Here is a 19,561-nt window from a genome sequence, read left to right on the forward strand (position 1 = left end):
AAGGTTTTGTAAATGCTAAGTCTATTAGCGGATAACGTTTATATATGTTATTATCCTTCAGGGACCACCTGAGCAGCCATCTTGTTTTCTCAGGAGAAGTGAGGCACAAGAGAGCACAAAACAAGAGTGGAAAACGTGAAAAGGGGGCAGGGTTGAGACCCCCTGACCCCCTAGCCCTTTTCAGGGGGTCCCAGAAAGACCACCAAGTACAAAACATTTTTTTTTTTTTAAATCGTGGGTACGCGCACGGTACGCGTACCGTACGCGTACGGTGCGCATACCCCGCGATTTTTTTTAATGTATTTTTTTTTTTTGCCCTTGGGGGTCCTTTTGGGACCCCCTGAGAAGGGCTAGAGGGTTGGGGGGTCTCTACCCTGCCCCCTTTTCGTGTTTTCCACTCTTGTTTTGGGCTCTCTTGTGCCTCAGTTCTCCTGAAAAACAAGATGGTGGCCAACACTTCCTGGTTTGGACAGTTTGGAATGTTGACAGTCGACTGCCAGCCAATCAGAAACTCGCTCGCGCACGTAAGGGTACGCGCACGTACGCGTACGATGAGCGCATATAGATATATAATATGCTCAAATTCAATTTTCTCAACAACTACTGGAGGGATTTTCACCAAATATAGAAAAGGCACTACTGCATACCTGTCCCTACCATTTTGCCAAGTTTGGTGTAATTCCGTTCAGCCGTTCGGGCTGTAGCCGTGTCTAAAGGTCCCATAGAAAATGCCATTTGAAAATTTCCAAATTCAATTTTCTCAAGAACTATTGGAGGGATTTTCACCAAACATAGCAAAGGCACATCTGCATACCAGGCCCTACCATTTTGCCAAGTTTGGTGTAATTCCATTCAGCCGTTCGGGCTGTAGCCGTGTCTAAAGGTCCCTATGGAAATTAACATGGGGAAAACACGTTTTGGGACCCCCCTTTCAGCCCCCGCTTGACGAATCCCCCCAAAACTTTCAGGGAAGGAGCGGAGCGGAGCTGGCCAAAATTCTGGAAAATTACACACAGATTCCTCAATCGGCGCCAAAGTTATTCCCAATAGAATGTTGAGCGCATAGAGATATATAATTTGCTCAAATTCAAATTCTCAACAACTACTGGAGGGATTTTCACCAACTATAGAAAAGGCACTACTGCATACCTGTCCCTACCATTTTGCCAAGTTTGGTGTAATTCCGTTCAGCCGTTCGGGCTGTAGCCGTGTCTAAAGGTCCCATAGAAAATGACATTTTAAAATTTTCAAATTCAATTTTCTCAAGAACTACTGGAGGGATTTACACCAAACATACAAAAGGCACTGCTGCATACCAGTCCCTACCATTTTGCCAAATCTGGTGTAATTCCGTTCAGCCGTTCGAGCTGTAGCCTTGTCAGAATGTCACTATGGAAATTAACATGGGGAAAACACGTTTTGGGACCCCCCTTTTTTCTCAGCCCCCGCTTGACAAATCCCCCCGAAACTTTCAGGGAAGGAGCGGAGCGGAGCGAGGCAAATTTAAGGAAAATTACAGGCAGATCCCTCAATCGGCGCTAAAGTTATTCCCAATAGAATAATCGGAATTTCCTATGGTAACTAGGTCCTAACTATATATACCTACTGGCCACCGCCAGTAGGTAATATATATATATATATATATATATATATATATATATATATATATATATATATATATATATATATATATATATATATATATATATATATATATATATATATATATATACAAAAACAGAGTGCCTGCAGTAAGAAGAACCTCTCGACAGGTAAGATTATGCTACCATTCTTTATTGCAGGGTACAGCAATGGAGAAGCCTCACAGCCAACAGCAGTATTTCCAGGTTTCCTGACGCGTTTCGTGGACCAACCACTTCTTCAAAGGTACTGGAATGAATGAAGCACAGGCATGTCGCTTTTTAAAACACAAGAGTTCCGCCTCATGGGCGTGGCCACCACCGTGGCATTCTGGTATTTGAAGTATTCAACATTCATAACTTCTGTGTTTCGTCATACACATAGTGAGTTTGCATGACTCTGCTCGCAAATGTTCATCAATGAAATCCCAAGTGGGTCGTGGTAAATGGGGCTCCACCGTCGCTGCCACGGGTTATCTGCAATAAATCAGCCACTGTCGTCTTAAGCAGCTGCGTCGCTTGGCGTCGCTGCAGAAGTGCTAGGAAAGCACCAGGGTTGCTCCCGCGGCTCAGGCGGGGCCGCTTCTACATCCAAAAACAGAGTGCCTGCAGTAAGAAGAACCTCTCGACAGGTAAGATTATGCTACCATTCTTTATTGCAGGGTACAGCAATGGAGAAGCCTCACAGCCAACAGCAGTATTTCCAGGTTTCCTGACGCGTTTCGTGGACCAACCACTTCTTCAAAGGTACTGGAATGAATGAAGCACAGGCATGTCGCTTTTTAAAACACAAGAGTTCCGCCTCATGGGCGTGGCCACCACCGTGGCATTCTGGTATTTGAAGTATTCAACATTCATAACTTCTGTGTTTCGTCATACACATAGTGAGTTTGCATGACTCTGCTCGCAAATGTTCATCAATGAAATCCCAAGTGGGTCGTGGTAAATGGGGCTCCACCGTCGCTGCCACGGGTTATCTGCAATAAATCAGCCACTGTCGTCTTAAGCAGCTGCGTCGCTTGGCGTCGCTGCAGAAGTGCTAGGAAAGCACCAGGGTTGCTTCCGCGGCTCAGGCGGGGCCGCTTCTACATCCAAAAACAGAGTGCCTGCAGTAAGAAGAACCTCTCGACAGGTAAGATTATGCTACCATTCTTTATTGCAGGGTACAGCAATGGAGAAGCCTCACAGCCAACAGCAGTATTTCCAGGTTTCCTGACGCGTTTCGTGGACCAACCACTTCTTCAAAGGTACTGGAATGAATGAAGCACAGGCATGTCGCTTTTTAAAACACAAGAGTTCCGCCTCATGGGCGTGGCCACCACCGTGGCATTCTGGTATTTGAAGTATTCAACATTCATAACTTCTGTGTTTCGTCATACACATAGTGAGTTTGCATGACTCTGCTCGCAAATGTTCATCAATGAAATCCCAAGTGGGTCGTGGTAAATGGGGCTCCACCGTCGCTGCCACGGGTTATCTGCAATAAATCAGCCACTGTCGTCTTAAGCAGCTGCGTCGCTTGGCGTCGCTGCAGAAGTGCTAGGAAAGCACCAGGGTTGCTTCCGCGGCTCAGGCGGGGCCGCTTCTACATCCAAAAACAGAGTGCCTGCAGTAAGAAGAACCTCTCGACAGGTAAGATTATGCTACCATTCTTTATTGCAGGGTACAGCAATGGAGAAGCCTCACAGCCAACAGCAGTATTTCCAGGTTTCCTGACGCGTTTCGTGGACCAACCACTTCTTCAAAGGTACTGGAATGAATGAAGCACAGGCATGTCGCTTTTTAAAACACAAGAGTTCCGCCTCATGGGCGTGGCCACCACCGTGGCATTCTGGTATTTGAAGTATTCAACATTCATAACTGTTTTTGGATGGGATTTCATTGATGAACATTTGCGAGCAGAGTCATGCAAACTCACTATGTGTATGACGAAACACAGAAGTTATGAATGTTGAATACTTCAAATACCAGAATGCCACGGTGGTGGCCACGCCCATGAGGCGGAACTCTTGTGTTTTAAAAAGCGACATGCCTGTGCTTCATTCATTCCAGTACCTTTGAAGAAGTGGTTGGTCCACGAAACGCGTCAGGAAACCTGGAAATACTGCTGTTGGCTGTGAGGCTTCTCCATTGCTGTACCCTGCAATAAAGAATGGTAGCATAATCTTACCTGTCGAGAGGTTCTTCTTACTGCAGGCACTCTGTTTTTGGATATATATATATATATATACCCCCCTAAACGAATTATTGAAAAAGCCTAATTAAACTGAGAGGTGCAAATTTAATCTTTTTTATTTATTTATTTATGCGTTTTTATATAGCACAGACTTTACCCGAAGGTGTCAGAGCGCTTCACAATAGGAACAGCACTGATACATGAGAACATTACAAGTGAACAAATTACAAAAGCAAACGTTACATTACATGAGGCAAAGTGACAATCGTGAGCAAACAAAATACAAGAGGTAGCAAACGGTGCATCACAGGAGGAAAAAGTGACATGTGTGCAGGTTACAAAAGCGTACAAAGTACAAGTAGAGGTATAATACTGCAATAAATGGAGGACACTCAAACACAAGAACAAACGTTACGTAGGCAATGGTGGCCCTTGTGCAAGTATTGAAAGCAAACAAAATGTAAGAGGTAGCAAACAGTGTGTCACAAGAGAAAAGTGACGTGTGCATGTTACAAAAGAGTACCAAACACAGGTAAAAGGGTAATACTGCAATAAATGGCAGACTCTCAAACCACAAGTACACTGGGAAGGCACTTCCATAGTCATGGAGAATAGAAATTTTCTATAGTTTTCTTAGGTTACCAAATAGCTGCCTGACTGTCACCTAGGGATCCGTTAGACAATGGGTACTCACAAACATTTTCCCAAAGACCAACAAATTAATCTGTGGTGTGACTGAGGGCCGTGCTGATGCCAGTAGCATGCTTCCGGTCGGGGGAATTAGGAGATGTAAGCTGGGTGTAAGGGAGCGGCCCATGCACAATTAGTGGTTGAATTGCACATGAGATCAATCCCAGCTACGGCCCTTGACCAAAATGTGTGAGCTTTGGCAATTGTTTTATTTCACTTTGCCTATTAGCATTGCTGTCAGGGTGAGGGGAGGCGTGAATTTTTCTAAATTCATGTTTGAAAACTGTCACTTAAAAAATGTAATCGCAATGCACTTTCATAATCTGATGTACTAAGGTGAAACACTTCTGGAGGTTAATGAAATCAAGTTCTTTCAAAATTAGAAAAAGTGTATCATATTTTTACACGTTTGTTGCGAGATTTCTTTAAAAATGTAAATGTTCTCAAAGTGGTGCAGGACAGGTGCTGTGCTTTTTTTTTCTTTTTTACGTCAGTTCGACTGTAAATAAATGCTTGCCATTTATTTTACATGTTTATGAGTATTAGTGCTTTGTAAAGTAAACAGCAGCGTAGTGCTGCTGTTCAACCAGGGACCACATGTAAAAGTCAGGAGGGGCGCATGCGGCCCTGGGCTGTACTTTGAGTATCACTGCCATAGACCAAACAATTCTTTCGTTAAGCGAGGGTCATTATAAACACTGGTGCTGGTTCCGGTGCGCTTAGTGCAGCATTGTTGTTATCATATGTAAGAACTGCTCATTGTGCCTTGAATGTTGTTCAATGTGCTTTAGGTTCAGCCAAGATATGATAGAGGTGTTCCATGTACGGCCTCCGCAGCCATTAATGCCTCTTGCCTACTGAGCTCACCCCTTGTCTAGAGTTGCATGGACCACTCATGCAACCTCAGCATTATACTGGATGGTTAGCCACGCCAGCAGACTCGACTACAGCAATGCACTCTATGCCGGCGTCACCCAGAAACTGCTTCGGAAGCTCCAGAACATTCAAAACGCCGCAGCCAGGCTGGTCTAAAACATCCCTTGCCGCAGCCACATCGCACAACATGTGTGTGATTTTCACTGGCTCCCAGTCAGCAAAAGAATAACATTCAGGCTCCTCACCCAGGCATTGAAGGCCCTCCACAACACCAGACCAGCATACCTGAACAGCTGCTTCTCATTCCACACACCCAACAGATCCCTCTGCTCTGCACAAGTTTCACTGACCACCGTCCCACGCATCTGCAGGTCCAGACCCGGAGGAAGATCCTTCTCTTACCTCCCATCAAGGAAGGACATCAAGACCTGGCTCTTCGTATGAACCCAGTGCCCAGATGGATCTGCAGCACCCCCTGCGTCTTGAAACCCTCAGGAGTGAATAGCAGCGCTTTACAAACCCCTGATTGACTAATTGATTGAAAGACTGTTTAGCAGCTATCAGCCACGCAGAAGCTCCAGGCATTGGAGAGAGCAACATGCTCCTCCTTTACACTCTGACGTCATCTGATGTGGGTGAAAACAGCCCTGTGCATGGTTCGCATCCTATGTTTGGCCTGATGTTTGTTGCCTCTGAAGGGCTAAAAGACTAATGCAAAATTGCATTTGAGCATGGACTCAGACAGTATCCTGCAGCTCAAAGGATGCTCAAATGTGTGACGCTAATGGCCAGGCGCCCCCTGCAAATCGCAGAGGGGCTCCCTTATTCGCTTCACGGGCTGGAGCCTTGGAGCAGATTCTCTCGTTTGTGTCACCAGGAAGTGAAGGAGGGCCGGACGTGGTGTCATCAGGAGGTGCCAGCGACAGGTGCATTCAAGGCCTCGAGAGGCGGGGATCGGCCTCTTTTTCTCTCCAACATGCTCCAGCTCGCAGCTGGCTGGATCTCACTCCCACCACCCACATCTGGAAATAGGTGCAATTGGTAGAATTTCTAGCAGCAGAAAAAAAGCCTACCCAAAAGTGTGGACTGCTTTACTGAACTGACCCCTTGGATGGGGTGTTGATTTGTGTGGGCACTGGGCAGCAGGAAGGGGGGGCTGACCTGTGGGTAGTCCTGGACCTTTCTACTATACCCAGGATGCCTTGAGTTGGACATTATGAGGTAATTTGCCTGGTGACAGGTGCCCTGGCAGGGACAGAGCGCTAGACAGGGCCCTTGTGTATGTGTTGGTAGGGAACTGCGGGTATTGCACATCCCTTGGTGTGATTGGGGGGGAAGTGTCTACTGAGATATGCTTGCCAGTAATCTCCAGGATGCCCTTGGGCGATGGCTAAGGTAAAGGGGCCTTCTGGCACTTTGCATCCTGAGTGTTGCACTGTAATGAAAAGCTGAGACCATTGTTATATTTCTTGCACAATCCTTGAGCTGTTGTGCTGATCTGTCATCTTCTATTCTCAAAACAATACTATCTGCTTTACTATGGTTATCATTGCTCAACGATACTATGTGTCTATGTGTATAAAAGGCAACACCTTTGTTAAACCATGTTTATCACTGTTGTCTCTTATCTTTTTTGGTAGCTGATTCAAGGGGGCAACGACTGCGCGTTGTGAGCGCACTATACGTGTGGGAAAGTGGATGTGAGAAATATTTCAAGGAACGGCCTGTTGTGCATGTGCATTTACCTCTGAGCTGGTGAAAGAGGAAACAATCATGCGGTCCCTCCCCATGCCTTGCATTTATTGCTGCTGTTGTGATGTGTCACTTTCTGGTGGGAAGTGTCAGCAGCCAGGGGCCACAATCCTCTGCTGTGTGGAAGTCAGTGTTTTGCATGATGTATGTGTGTTCAATTACTGCCATTTTCCATTTCTAGATTTTATGTGTGGACAAAGAGCAAAGAAGCCCAGGCCATGAATGAGACCTAAAAATAAAACTGAAAATAAATTAAGACCCTGGGGTCGTGGTGGCTGAGGGTTTCTGAACGAAGGGCTGTGATTGGGCTCCCCCTGGTCCTGGTTGTTGTGTTGTCTCCCGTGCTCTATTTGTGGAAGTGAAATTGCGCCGCTTCCCCTTTCTATAGTGCGGCTGAGTCTGTTCTGCACGAGAGCTCTTTATTCGGTGTCCCCCTGAGCAGATAAGAGGCGCAGCTCCGGGCGTCTGGAACATTCCACCCTCTGAACAGCATAAAGACAGGACCTTCGAGGTATGTGTTTGCTCGGACAAGTGGTGACGTTGTGTTGGAATGCTGCTGACGCAGTTTCGAACGCAATGGTCTGCTGGGGAGTCTCCTCCTGGGACAGGGTTTGGTATAAACACGAACTTTCTTCTTCGCGTCTTCGTGTTTTATGGGATGTTGTGCCTCACAGTCCTAAAATACGGAGACACCTTTCGGCTTGGATCATGATGGGACTTTCCTTTAGAGCTGGCAGTCACATTTTTCTTCCGACCGCTACAGCACGGGGCAACTTTTCAGCGCAATCCGCCCATTGGCTAACTTCACCTTAAGCGACTCCGTTCGAACATTCACAAGGAGCACATCCGCACAAAGTAGTTCCCCTTATGCTAGACGCTACATAGGTAGTGTATGATTTTTGAGGCAAAAAATGTCGTCAGACTTTTTTAGGTTTCGTAACCTGGCGAGGGGCGAAGCCCCTCCCAGATCGAAATCTGTTGTTTTTAATAGTGAGGTTAGGACAGCCTCTGTTTCCAATTGGCTAGCTCCATAAATGGAGGCTAGCCATTGGGAGGCAGAGGCTGTCAATCGCGCTTTCTCACGAAAACGCGATTCGGGGGCGTTTCTGGTGCTTTTTTTAAGCCCCGCCCCTTTGTCCCGGGCCGCGCTGCGATTGGCTGCCGGCCCGGGACACCCCCGTGACGTCATTCCCGGGCCGCGCTGTGATTGGCTGCCGGCCCGGGACACCCCCGTGACGTCAGCCAATCACAGCGCGGCCCGGGACCTGACTTGTTATATTTTCCTGTTTCTTGACCTATTTTTTCATTCTCCTCTTTTTACTTTTTCTAGTCTTTCACTACTGCGGATAGCTTATTGTCCGATTTCGAATATGTTCACTCCCACATCGTTTCATGTGATGTTTTTCCTCCCTCCCAGCAGAGTTCACTCCTCTGCTTTATCGTCTCTTGGTTCTCTCTCCACCTTTTTCTTTGAGGGATGCTTTTTCGCTCGCCCCACTCATACTTTTAGGAATAGTGTCCCTGTTTACACTGCATTGATAATATCCGACAATCCTGCCCCCCCCCTGTTTCAGGACGCTCTCGCTCCTTTTCATTATCTTTCTCCACATGAGGATTACTCTCGGGTTTACAGCAGTTGACCAGCAGAGCGTGCGCTTTTGCAAATTAGTTTTCCATCTTCAGATTTGCTAGACAACATGCAATAAAACCGGGTCAGCGCCAGTGCACAAGTTTATCAGTTTGGGAAAGATGCCATTGCAACATTCTTGCTGCTGCTTTTGAAGTGATCTCATATACAGGTAGGACATTTTGGGATTTCGGTAATCGATGTAGTAGCTGTCTTTTATTACTGTAGTTTTACGATTCGAAAATGCTTCAACACTTAGGTGTGCTATCGATCTGGGTGTTTGGAAAACAAAAAAAATACATCTACCCAAGTTCTGTTTAGAGCAATAAGATATTGGACGAGGTTCCCGCCCGTAAATGCGGTTTCTTTGTATGCAGGGGCACGCACAAAACGCATTAGAATGTCCTTTGCCTGATGTTACCATACAAATTGGAAGTTCCAGAGGAAATGCACTTTTAAGAAAAGGAATCATTAATATTGTTTTATGATGGCTCCCTCCAGTCGCTGCAGCTCGGTTCCATCTGAATGCAGACTGTGTCCGCCATGCAAAATCCTCAGCTGGTGCCTTTTGCCGGATTTAGAAGTTAACAGAGGAATAGTAACGGCAGCTCAGGGAGCAATCAAGAGCAAGCTCCTGTCTGTTGTGTAACATTGACCCGCTTCCTTAAATCTTCATGTGACGTAGTTGAGTATCGTTTCTGATGAATTGTAAATCAGCTGATCAGAGTGATAAAGTGTGGTGGACACACCACTAAAATATTCATTTTCTCACAGTGTTTACCTCTCGCCTAGAGATTACAGTCCAGTTTTCACGGAGCCTCCCTTCAACACTCCTGTGACACTAGGATGTGTTAATACCGAGTTAACATTTTTCTTGTATTTCGCACTGTACGGGCAGAGCAGTACTAATTGTTTGAAGATTGTATATTTATTGTATATTTCTTGATTGTGTCTCATTTTTTTTGCGTGATTTTGTGTTATGATTGTATGCATCTTTAATGTATGCTGTTGCCTCCCCGGTTTAATTTGAGTGCATAGCTAACAGCGCAGGGACCTGGAAGGGGCTCTGCGAGCCTTACCTTATGCTCAGGGAGCAGTCCCACAGATGCGAAATGAACAACCTCCACCGTCCCTTGCCGTCCTCCAGTCATAGCAATGGCACCGACCAGGTTGTAGGTTGGGGTCAGGAGAGGAAATCCTAAACGTTGTAGTGCCTGTTCTCTTGTAGGTAGGCCTGGTTGTATATGTTACGTGGCTATATGGGAACTCATCTGGGAACAGCAACCTGCAAAAATGGTTGACATCAAACTCAGGATTGTTCTCTGGTGTCTCAGTTAGTAATCCACTAAGAAGGAAACTTGAGGTTTGGTGTTCAGGGGAAAAGGAACCAGAAAACAAAAAGTAGGGAAAGGCAGGAAGCACAGCCATTGGAGGTTGTGTATAAAGAAAGGATAAGCGCTCCTGTGCAAGTAGGAAATGAGCAGTGAAGAGAACAGCCTCTGGAGTCACTCCTACAATAAAGACAATGTGCTTGTGCGCGTGTGAGTAGAAAGGTATACATGGAAGCGCTCCTGTGCTGGCACTTCAGGCTCCCCCAGGGTTGATAAGGGTTTATGCAATGTGCAAGCGCTCCTGCGCTGGGAAATCAAATGTGTAAATGTGAACACGCCTGCACTCACCCAAACGGCAACAAATGACAACCCTCTCCTGCGCTTGTGAAAACAAATGCAGGAATGCAAGGGCTCCTGCGCTTGCACAATAGGTAGATATGATAATGCGCTCCTGCGCGTGAGAAATAAAATGTGTGAAGGTGAGCGCTCCTGTGCTCACTCAATTGGCAACAAAGGACAACGCGCTCCTGCAGGTGTGAAAATAAATGCAGGAATGTAAGCGTTCCTACGCTCGACAATATGTAGTATTGACAGCGCGCTCCTGCACGTGTGAAATCAAACTGTAGAGTTGCAAGTGCTCCTGTGCTCATACTGTAGACCCCACTGGTACCGCTGGTCAGTACTCACTGGGCTGCTGCGGTACGCTGGAATCCAAAAGTTTTGAACAGGCCAGCTTCGCTCGATAACAGGTGAATCCCCGATGGATACCGCGGAACAAGAAGAGAGGCTTACAGGATAGAAATAGAATAACGCCGGAGAGAGAGGGGCGGCGAGGAAGAGAGGGGAGAGTGAATAGAGGGGAAGAGAGAGAGCGACGGGGAAAAGACTTAGAGAGGGGGTGAGCAGATGGGAGATCGCGATAGAAACGGAAGAGATTCGGAGGAGTGTAGAGAGAGTGAACAAGCAAGTGAGGGGACGGGTGATCGTGATACAGAGGGCGTGTAACCCTTGGTGCAACGTTTTCAGAATAGCCATGGCCTGGCCTTTCACCTCCCCTTTCTCTGTACTGTAAATCTAGCCTCAGACCAGGACTGACAGTGGCCACCCTATTTCCCATAGTCCATTGAACCAGCCAAGTTCCACAACAGTGCTTTCCCTTCTACTTAAACCTGGCATCTCCAACAAGTGGCTTGTGAGCTACCAGTAGCTCGCCGCCTACCAATGAGTAGTTCTCTTATGTGCAGCCTACTAAACATGAAAGCCTTTGCTTGGTCGACATTTTATTAGTTTGTCAAAATTTAAATGCATATATTTGAGACGAAAATGTGTGTGTTTTCAGAACTGACAGGGTGATGTTTGGAGAAAAAGCATTTACATCTTCAAAATAAATTTAAAGCTGTTATTTAAGTTGGAGAGATGTATCACTCATATTGTTACCCTGGTGCATGGTGACTGCTGCTATGGCTGTTATGCATAAGCAATGTAGATACAATGCAAATTTATAGTGTTTATTTACTTTACTGCTAGCAACCCTGCCTAATGCACTGATGTATTTACTGCTGACAGTCTTTGATGGACTATCACATCACTTATAGTAGCTCGGGATACAATGCCAATAGCTCTAACTTTGGCAAAGGCGAAACCGTTGCATTGTAAATGCTTGTTTTTATATATCGGTGAGGGCTCAGTGGTTCCCCAAATAGTTACCTGAATGATGAAACAAAACAAACATTTCCACCGCCAAAAGGTTAGCAGCTAATGCCCGACCTACAAAAGTTGTTTTCATGAAAGTATTTCGAGTGGGTGGGAAATGAGGAGGCACTTCGTGTCTTAATTTTAATGTTTCCATAGTATGAACAAATGTAGTTTGGTTTTAAAGCACTCGTAAGCTTTGATAGGTTTAATTAATATAATAATTGCAAATGATTAATGTTTGCATATTCTTCAGTATTGCAAGTGCTGAAAATGGGGGACAACTGCAAGTTATCAGGGACTAAACAGATTAATCCAGCACAGAAGTAATGGTACCTACTGCCACTGCTTTGAGCTTTGCCAATTATAGTAGTGGGAATAAACTGTATTGCTTGCGTACATTTCACCCCTCCCCTTGCATTCATTCTATGTGATAGTGACTTTTGTTTCAATTTCCAGCACCATCTCTTTTTTTGATTTATATAATCAATATCTGCTGGTTCTACATAAGGTCACCTAAAAAGTTATTTCTAAAAATACCCAGTTTTTTCGAACACTCCTTTTCCTGCTTGCTAACGGAGGAAGGGGTCCATCTAAAGATCAAAGGGCAACATGCACACAGAGCTTAATTTGAGCTTGTAGTTTCCAGTGCTCAGCACTGGAACTTAATTGTCGGCACTGGCATTTAGGTGTCTGCACTGGCACTTATGACAGCTGCCACATGGTGGCGCTGTTTGTATGAATTAGAGATGAGCAGAACAGCGATTGTTTATTAATTCAGTACGCATTAAAAACAACTAATATATACCACCCAGGCTAGTTTTATAGCTTTGGGGGCCTGAAATAGGTGGCTTTGTCAAACTTTTAGTGTGCTAGTTAGTACTAGATGTGTAGGTACTGCCATTGGCAATGACATCAGTGGCAATGAATGGTGCAAGCTGCAGAAGCCTTCTGGCTAGAGCCCTGGCACTTATATTTTTAGAAATTAATCACTGCATGCACAGCCGTTGAACTGGAATCACTGAGGTACACAAATTGCCTACATTTAACCCCTGTAATCTTTTTAATTCCTAAAGAATTTTATTAGGATCTTACAAGGTTGATCATACAAATAGTAACCGTAGAAAGAAGCCGTGCATGGGTGCACGTTTAGTAACCCCTTTGTTCTAGTCTAAGGATACAGTATGTGCATCCCATGCCAGTACAGCAACACACTAAGGGGGAGATTTTCAAACCTTTTGTGCTGGTTTTGTGTCACAAAAGTGATGCTAACCACCACATATTTTTTTTGTTGCTATTTTTTTGCGCCGGAAAACACCCTCTAAGTAGCGCACTGCTTTGTGTTACTTTGCAAAAAAGGGGCGTTAAATGGGTGGTAGATGGGCGTTCCATGCAACCACCTATGGCTTTAAAGCAAAACCATATTTACAAAGATTTGTAAACATGGTTTTGCACCAAAGGTTAACGCCCCTTCAAAGGAGGCGTTAACAGGAAAAAAGCTTTAATTTCTCTGTGCTTTTCTGACTTTGCATGTCTGCTGCACCGTGCAGCATGTGTGCAAAGTGGGTAAACCTTGGCATCGTGCCTAGCATAGTATTTTGTGCAGGAAGGGTAGCCTTCCTGTACAAATCCTATACTAGACTCATGCACACATCTTAGCTCTGCCGCTAAGGTGTGTGCATGGCACACAGCAGCTGATATAATAATAATCCACATTTGTAAAGCGCACAATCACCCGAAAGGGTGTCTAGGCGCTAGGCGCCGTCGGGAAGATTAAGCAAGCTATTGCCCAGAGTCACATGGTGCTGGGCTAATCTGCCGCCGGTGCTGGGGATCGAACCATGATCCCCAGATTCTGGAGTCAGTCGCCCTGGCCGCGGCGCCACACCTCTGCCATCACTTCCGGCACAAGGGAAAGGGGAGGAGAGAGCCATATATTTAAAAATATGGCACTCTCCTGCTCTCTTCCTGTACAAAATACTATGCTAGGCACGATGCAAAGCTTTTTCCACTTTGCATAAGTGCTGCACAGTGCAACACGCATGCAAAGTCGGAAAACGAAGGAGAAATGAAAGCATTCGCTCATGACACTCGGTACTCAGAAAAAGAAGGGAGCTTATTGACCGGTGCTAGCTCTAGTGAAGGCCAGGTCAACAACTGTGGATGTCATGGCCAACCACAAAACAAAAGTTCATGTCTTTGAAGGAAGTGAGCTGGTCTTGAAGTACTAGAAGAGTCGCTCACCTGCACTTACACTCATCTTTGCCATCCTGCGCCAGTCTATGATGTCTCACAGGGTGCCACTGGAGGGCTGCAAGTTCATGTGTGGGCACCTTTTAAGGAGATTCCTAGACTGATATGGGTGCTCTCTTCCACGTTAGGTGGGCATTCACAGCTGCCTGTTTCCCCAGGAAATTACCCCTCCCTGCTCTTGGTGTTGTAGTCCATGTATCTTGTTGTGTCTATTCCTTTGTTGTTGTTGAAGTGCCCTATGGCCCTTCTGATGTCCCCCAGCTGTGGTTTGAATAAAGGAAAGTATGTATCATGTCCCTGCCATCCCACATGAAGCAAATGTCTGAACAAGCAGGGAAGAAACTGTTTGTTACCTGGAATATATTGCTGCCAGGGCTGCAGGTTAGTGGGACAGTAAATTGGCCATACCGAATGACAACCAGTTACTCTGTTTCTTTTGCAGTGAGGATGTCGAAGGCCAGTTTATGCTGGGCCCTGTGGCTCTTTGCCGCTCTGCTGGCTGTAGCAAGGACTCAGTGGGAGCAAGAAGCGACTGACAAGGAAGCACCCGGGTGAGAGGCGCTCACTGCCCTTCTTAGAAACAAGATACATGGATAGTTGTTCACAGAAACAGCAACTAATGACACCCCCTACATGCTCTGCACAGAAAGGGATACACACAGCACACACAGGCAATCCCTCATAGATAGGGACAGTCCCTCACAGATTCAGCCCACAGGATTGCCCATCTGGGCACACCCCATAGGGCCAGTCCCTCATACACACAGCAGATAAGTTTAGTTCCTCACAGCCACAGCCCTCAGGGACAGTTCCTAAGAGATCCAGGCCACAGGGACAAACCTTCACATATAGAGAGAGAGTGCTATGCAGATACAGGCCACAGGGACTGTTCCTCACAGACACAGACCACTGGCACAGCCCCTCACACACAGTATACACAAAACTGGTAAAAGTATAGGCAGGGCACAGGAAAGTTAAATGTCACAGCAGTTTCTGTAGGTAGGACTGATCCTCAAAATTGAGTGTGATTAATATATCCTCCACCTTCTTTTATTTTCACAAATATTGTGCAATATAATTTGTACTGCCGATTTAATACATATAAACATTAATGTATTCAGAAATGACAGGAATTCACATTCAAATGTTGGCCCTACAGCATTTAGAGGTCTTCTTCAGGAGGACTACCTGTGCCCGTGCTTAATTTGAGCCGGTGGTTTCTGGTGCTTGGCACCGGCACCTAATTGTCAACACCCACACTTATGACAGAGGGACACATGGTGGTGCTGTCTGTCTAATTTAGAAATAAGTTCAACAACAGACGTTTATTAAATCGATATACATTAAAAACGATTAATACCTGCCACGCGAGCCATTCTTGTAGTGGTGGGCCCCTGGAATAGGCTGTATTGTCACACTAGTAGGAGTGTGACGGCTAGCAGTTGTGTTGGTACTGTCATTGGCAGCACTGGCCGCGGAAATCGATGCTGCAAGTTGCAGTGGCCTCCTAACACGGGCACTTGTTTTTTCAAATTAAGCAGTGCTTGTAAGCATCATTGGAAGGAAACAATTGACATGTTAATTGCAGTTAAATCATGTGCTTAAGGTACCACATGTTGCTACATATAGAGAAAATGACGTTATTAGGCTGCACTCTGTTAAAGACGTACAATATAGTTAGTGGGAAGCCTGTGACATTTAGGTACCACTAGGTGTGGTCTACGCCAAGTGTTCTTCTCTTGCATGGGTCAGATTAAAAATATTTGCTAGGTCAGGGTATATCTTAATAAGAGACTACATGGTCTATGACCTTGCTATCTGCTTGCCCCGTACCTGCATGTTTAAAATATCATCGGATCTTCTTTTTGCTCTAGCATTTCTGGGGGACTGCGGTTTTAGTGCTGCATTGTGAGGTATTTTTTCGGTAATTCTTTTATTACTTGAAACTGCTGGGTAGATGTGATGTGATGACAACCCCTAGCATGGAAGCCAGAGTTCAACCTTTGTTTTAGTTATGTTCATGTAAAAGACTTGTCTAGATGTCTCATGTTCACTCAGAGTTGGTACTGTTGTCTATAAATTTTCACGCAGGCTTATTGAGCGCCATATTGAATGTGTTAGAATAGAGGCACATTGTTGAAGGCCGTATATGAACAGGAAGAGAAATCTTGGTCAGATGTACTAAGCATTTAAAGGTCGTAAAGGCTCCAATTCAGCGTTTAAAACCATCAAAAGACTTTTTTTCAATGTACTAACCCCATTTTAGGAGTCTGAAAAGTTTTTCCGACTGCTAAAATGGGATTGCTTATCGATACCGATTCGGGTTCTGATCGGGACGTGCTGTAGGCATCCTTCCAAATACGGAATCAGTATCATATGGAGCAATGTTTTGCTACCGAAATCAGGTTGCAAAACAGTGACATTTTATCAAAATCTCAGAGGTGCTGGTAATGCATACGCAAAAACAAAGAGTTCCCATTGGGATCACTACCACTTTAAAAAAGTTTGCTTTATTTAAAAGCATTCACAGACATGGTGGTTTGCTGGACCCTTAGGCCACCATCCCTGTGATGGCCTCCAATCATAGTGAACGCAATTTGCAACATACTGCATTAATATTCATGAGGTAATTAGGATTGCGATCTACTACAATTCAGATTTTTAAGAACCAACCTATTAGTGCGTAGGTCGGTTTTTAAAAATCTTTACTGGTTGCAATTAGCGACCAGACATCCATACATCTGGCCCTCATTCATTTATGAATAGTATGCAAATATCAAGTACAGATACGAGATCTCCGAATATGAATGACTGCCGCTCATAGATGTAGAAAATTGCAGAGATTTCTGCTTGTGTAAATCAGTTTATTTGGATAGTGAAACTCTCTACTCCATCATGGTGTCGTGTGTTCTCAATGCTGGGTTGAGTGAGGAGGAAACTGGTGAGCTCGATCATACTTTTTTGTCAACTTATGAAGTGTTTGTTAATGAGTCTGCAGTAATAAATTAGTTATGCTTCTATCCGCAGATCTGCTGGAGGTTTCAGATGTATACGTTAATGCTGTTGACGTATCTCCTGTAGTGCATTAGTTGTATTGTTATGCTTAGATCTGCTAGAGTATTCAGAAACTTACGTTTTGGAATGATTTTCAACTAGTATAATGTGTACCCATCAGCACTTGCAGGACTGACTTTGTATCTAAGGGCCTGTTTACGATGGTGGTGGGACCGAGGTGGTCCCACCACCATTGTAATAGTGTTTTCCGCCCGCCAAATTAGGATGGCGTGCGGATGGGTGGCGGTCGGAGAGACCAACCGCCACGGATCCGACAGGCTCAAGGACCCCGTCAGTCTGTTGGAGGGACTCTTATCCCTACTACAGTGGCAATGCCTGCCAGGCACCGCCGTAGGAATTACGATGTCCCTTCCCGCCAGCCGTTTCATGGCGGTTTACCCGCCATGAAAATGGAGGCGGAAAGGGACATTGGGGGCCTGTTGCGGACCCACCTTCCATTCTGGCCCTCCAACATGGCCCCTGGCGGGCACCTATGGTGCCCCCCAACATATTCCATTCAAAGTAGACAAGCATCACCCTATTCACACGGAACCAGGGTGCATTTTACATTACAAGAGACAATGGTACCTGTGGAATTAGTATGGAAATAAACCTAGTATTTATAATAATGATATTGATTCAGCACGATTGCAATAATTTCGGAGAAGATGTAAAAATTTCCAAGAAAGCACATATGAAGCCCAGTAAGTAAAATGCATAGTAATTTTATATTATAGGATGCACTAACATAGTGGAGTGGTACAGAGTAGAGTAGAGAGGCGTAGAGTGTAGTGATGTAGCGTGCAGTGTCTGAGTGCAGTGGTGCTTAGCAGATTAGAGTGGCGTAGAGTGGATTGGCATAGAGTATAGTGGCTTAGAGTGCATTGGCATAGAGTCCAGTAGAATGGCATTGAGTGGTGCAGAGTAGAGTGGTGTAGAGTTCAACAGCAGCAGAGTGCAATGTTGCAGATTAGTGTGTCGTACAGTGCAATGGTGTAGAATGCCTGGAGCGCATTGGGGTAGAGTGCAGTGGCAGAGTAAAGTGACAGAGTGCAATGGTGTAGAGTGCAGTGGGTTAGAGTAGAGTGTTGCAGAGTAGAGTATAGTGACGTAGAGTGCAGTGATGCAGAGAGGATTGGCACAGAGTGTACTGGTTTTGAGTAAAGTGTTGTAGAGTGTGCAGCAGCGTAGAGTAGAGTGGTGCAGGGTAGATTGCAGTGGCGTAGAGTGGAATGGCACAGAGTGGAATAAAGTGATGGAGATTAGATTGTTTCAAAGTATAATGAAGTGTCACAGAGTACAGTGGCATAGAGTAATGTTATGACTGCTGTCGAATAAAGTTTTGAAATGTTATGTATGTAATGTCGTTTAGAGCAGTGGTGCAGAGTAGATTAGAGTGGCTTAGAGTGCAGTAGCATAGAGTGCAGCAGTGCAGATTAAAGTAGTGTGGGTTAGAGTGCAGTGATGCTTAGTAGAGTGGTGTGGGGTAGTGTGCACTGGCATAGAGTAGAGTAGTGTAGAGTAGAGAGGCACCGAGTAAAGTGGCGTAGAGTGTAGTAGTGAAGAGCAGAGTGGAGTGATGCAGTGTGGAGTGGAGGGGCGTAGTGTGGAATGGTGCATAGTAGAGTGGAGTAGGGTAAAGTGGAGTATGTATGCATGGTGTGGTAGTGAACTGCTTTTACAAACAACACATCTACATTTGAAAAGACTGTTACATTTGCAAAGACATACAGTATTACTGATAAAATTATACAGCGCAAAAACGATTTTTTTTGGTCCTATTAAAATAATTGTTTCCACCATACTTCAGAATTACCCAAAAATTTGCTTTGTTTGTGCTTTCTATATTCTGAAATATCTGCACAGTTCATTTAGTCATTTAAATTTAGCTTTGTGCTAGAAAAAAAGAACATCGTACAGCACACCTGCAGTAGCCAGCTAGAAAAAATAACATCCTACAGCCTTTCTTTCTCACATGGCTGCCCAGCAGGATTGTCACCTATATCCTCTCACTTTTAAGTCAGAGAAAGAAAAGTAAACACCAAGCTCCCTGAAAGACAGAGCGTGACATATAACCTTTGTTTTTGAATACACAGCAAATATGACAATGTATAGAGACCATGTTACATAAATGTAATACTAGTGGAAAAATACAGTAAATAGGGGTTGGGCATGGGAAGGGACAGACTCAAGCTGGTCAGCCTAAACAAATAAAAGCCAGCAAATAGAAAGCAAACAAACGCAAGTTAGAGGCCTCAAATCCAATGGTAAGCAATGGTATACACCCGTTACAACGGATCTTTTACTCCGCACTACCATTACAACGCGACCATTACTCCGCATACCATTACAACGCATTGCGCTGGGGGGCGCTCTAGGATAGGGAATAAGTATAATTTACTATCCAACACCTTCCCTAGGGTCCACGGGGACTGGAGTTAGAATAGTAAATTATACTTACCACTATCCA

At 45.1% G+C, this 19,561-nt stretch overlaps 1 protein-coding gene across 3 annotated transcripts in view; it reads left to right on the forward strand.

Moving 5' to 3' along the window:
* Nucleotides 1–19,561, forward strand: part of LOC144782012 (ribonuclease Oy-like) — a 128,839-nt gene that overhangs the window by 11,326 nt on the left and 97,952 nt on the right. The window contains exons 1-2 of one of the 3 annotated variants that reach the window (XM_078661119.1): nucleotides 7,527–7,645; nucleotides 14,480–14,588. In XM_078661119.1, the coding sequence (XP_078517245.1) occupies nucleotides 14,485–14,588 (104 nt within the window). In that variant the 5' untranslated portion in view covers nucleotides 7,527–7,645; nucleotides 14,480–14,484. Of the gene's footprint in view, nucleotides 1–7,526; nucleotides 7,646–14,479; nucleotides 14,589–19,561 lie in introns of those variants that run through there. The other 2 variants (XM_078661120.1, XM_078661121.1) reach the window with 2 other exon arrangements.

Source organism: Lissotriton helveticus, chromosome 9, assembly GCF_964261635.1.
Source record: "Lissotriton helveticus chromosome 9, aLisHel1.1, whole genome shotgun sequence".
NCBI lineage: Eukaryota > Metazoa > Chordata > Amphibia > Caudata > Salamandridae > Lissotriton > Lissotriton helveticus.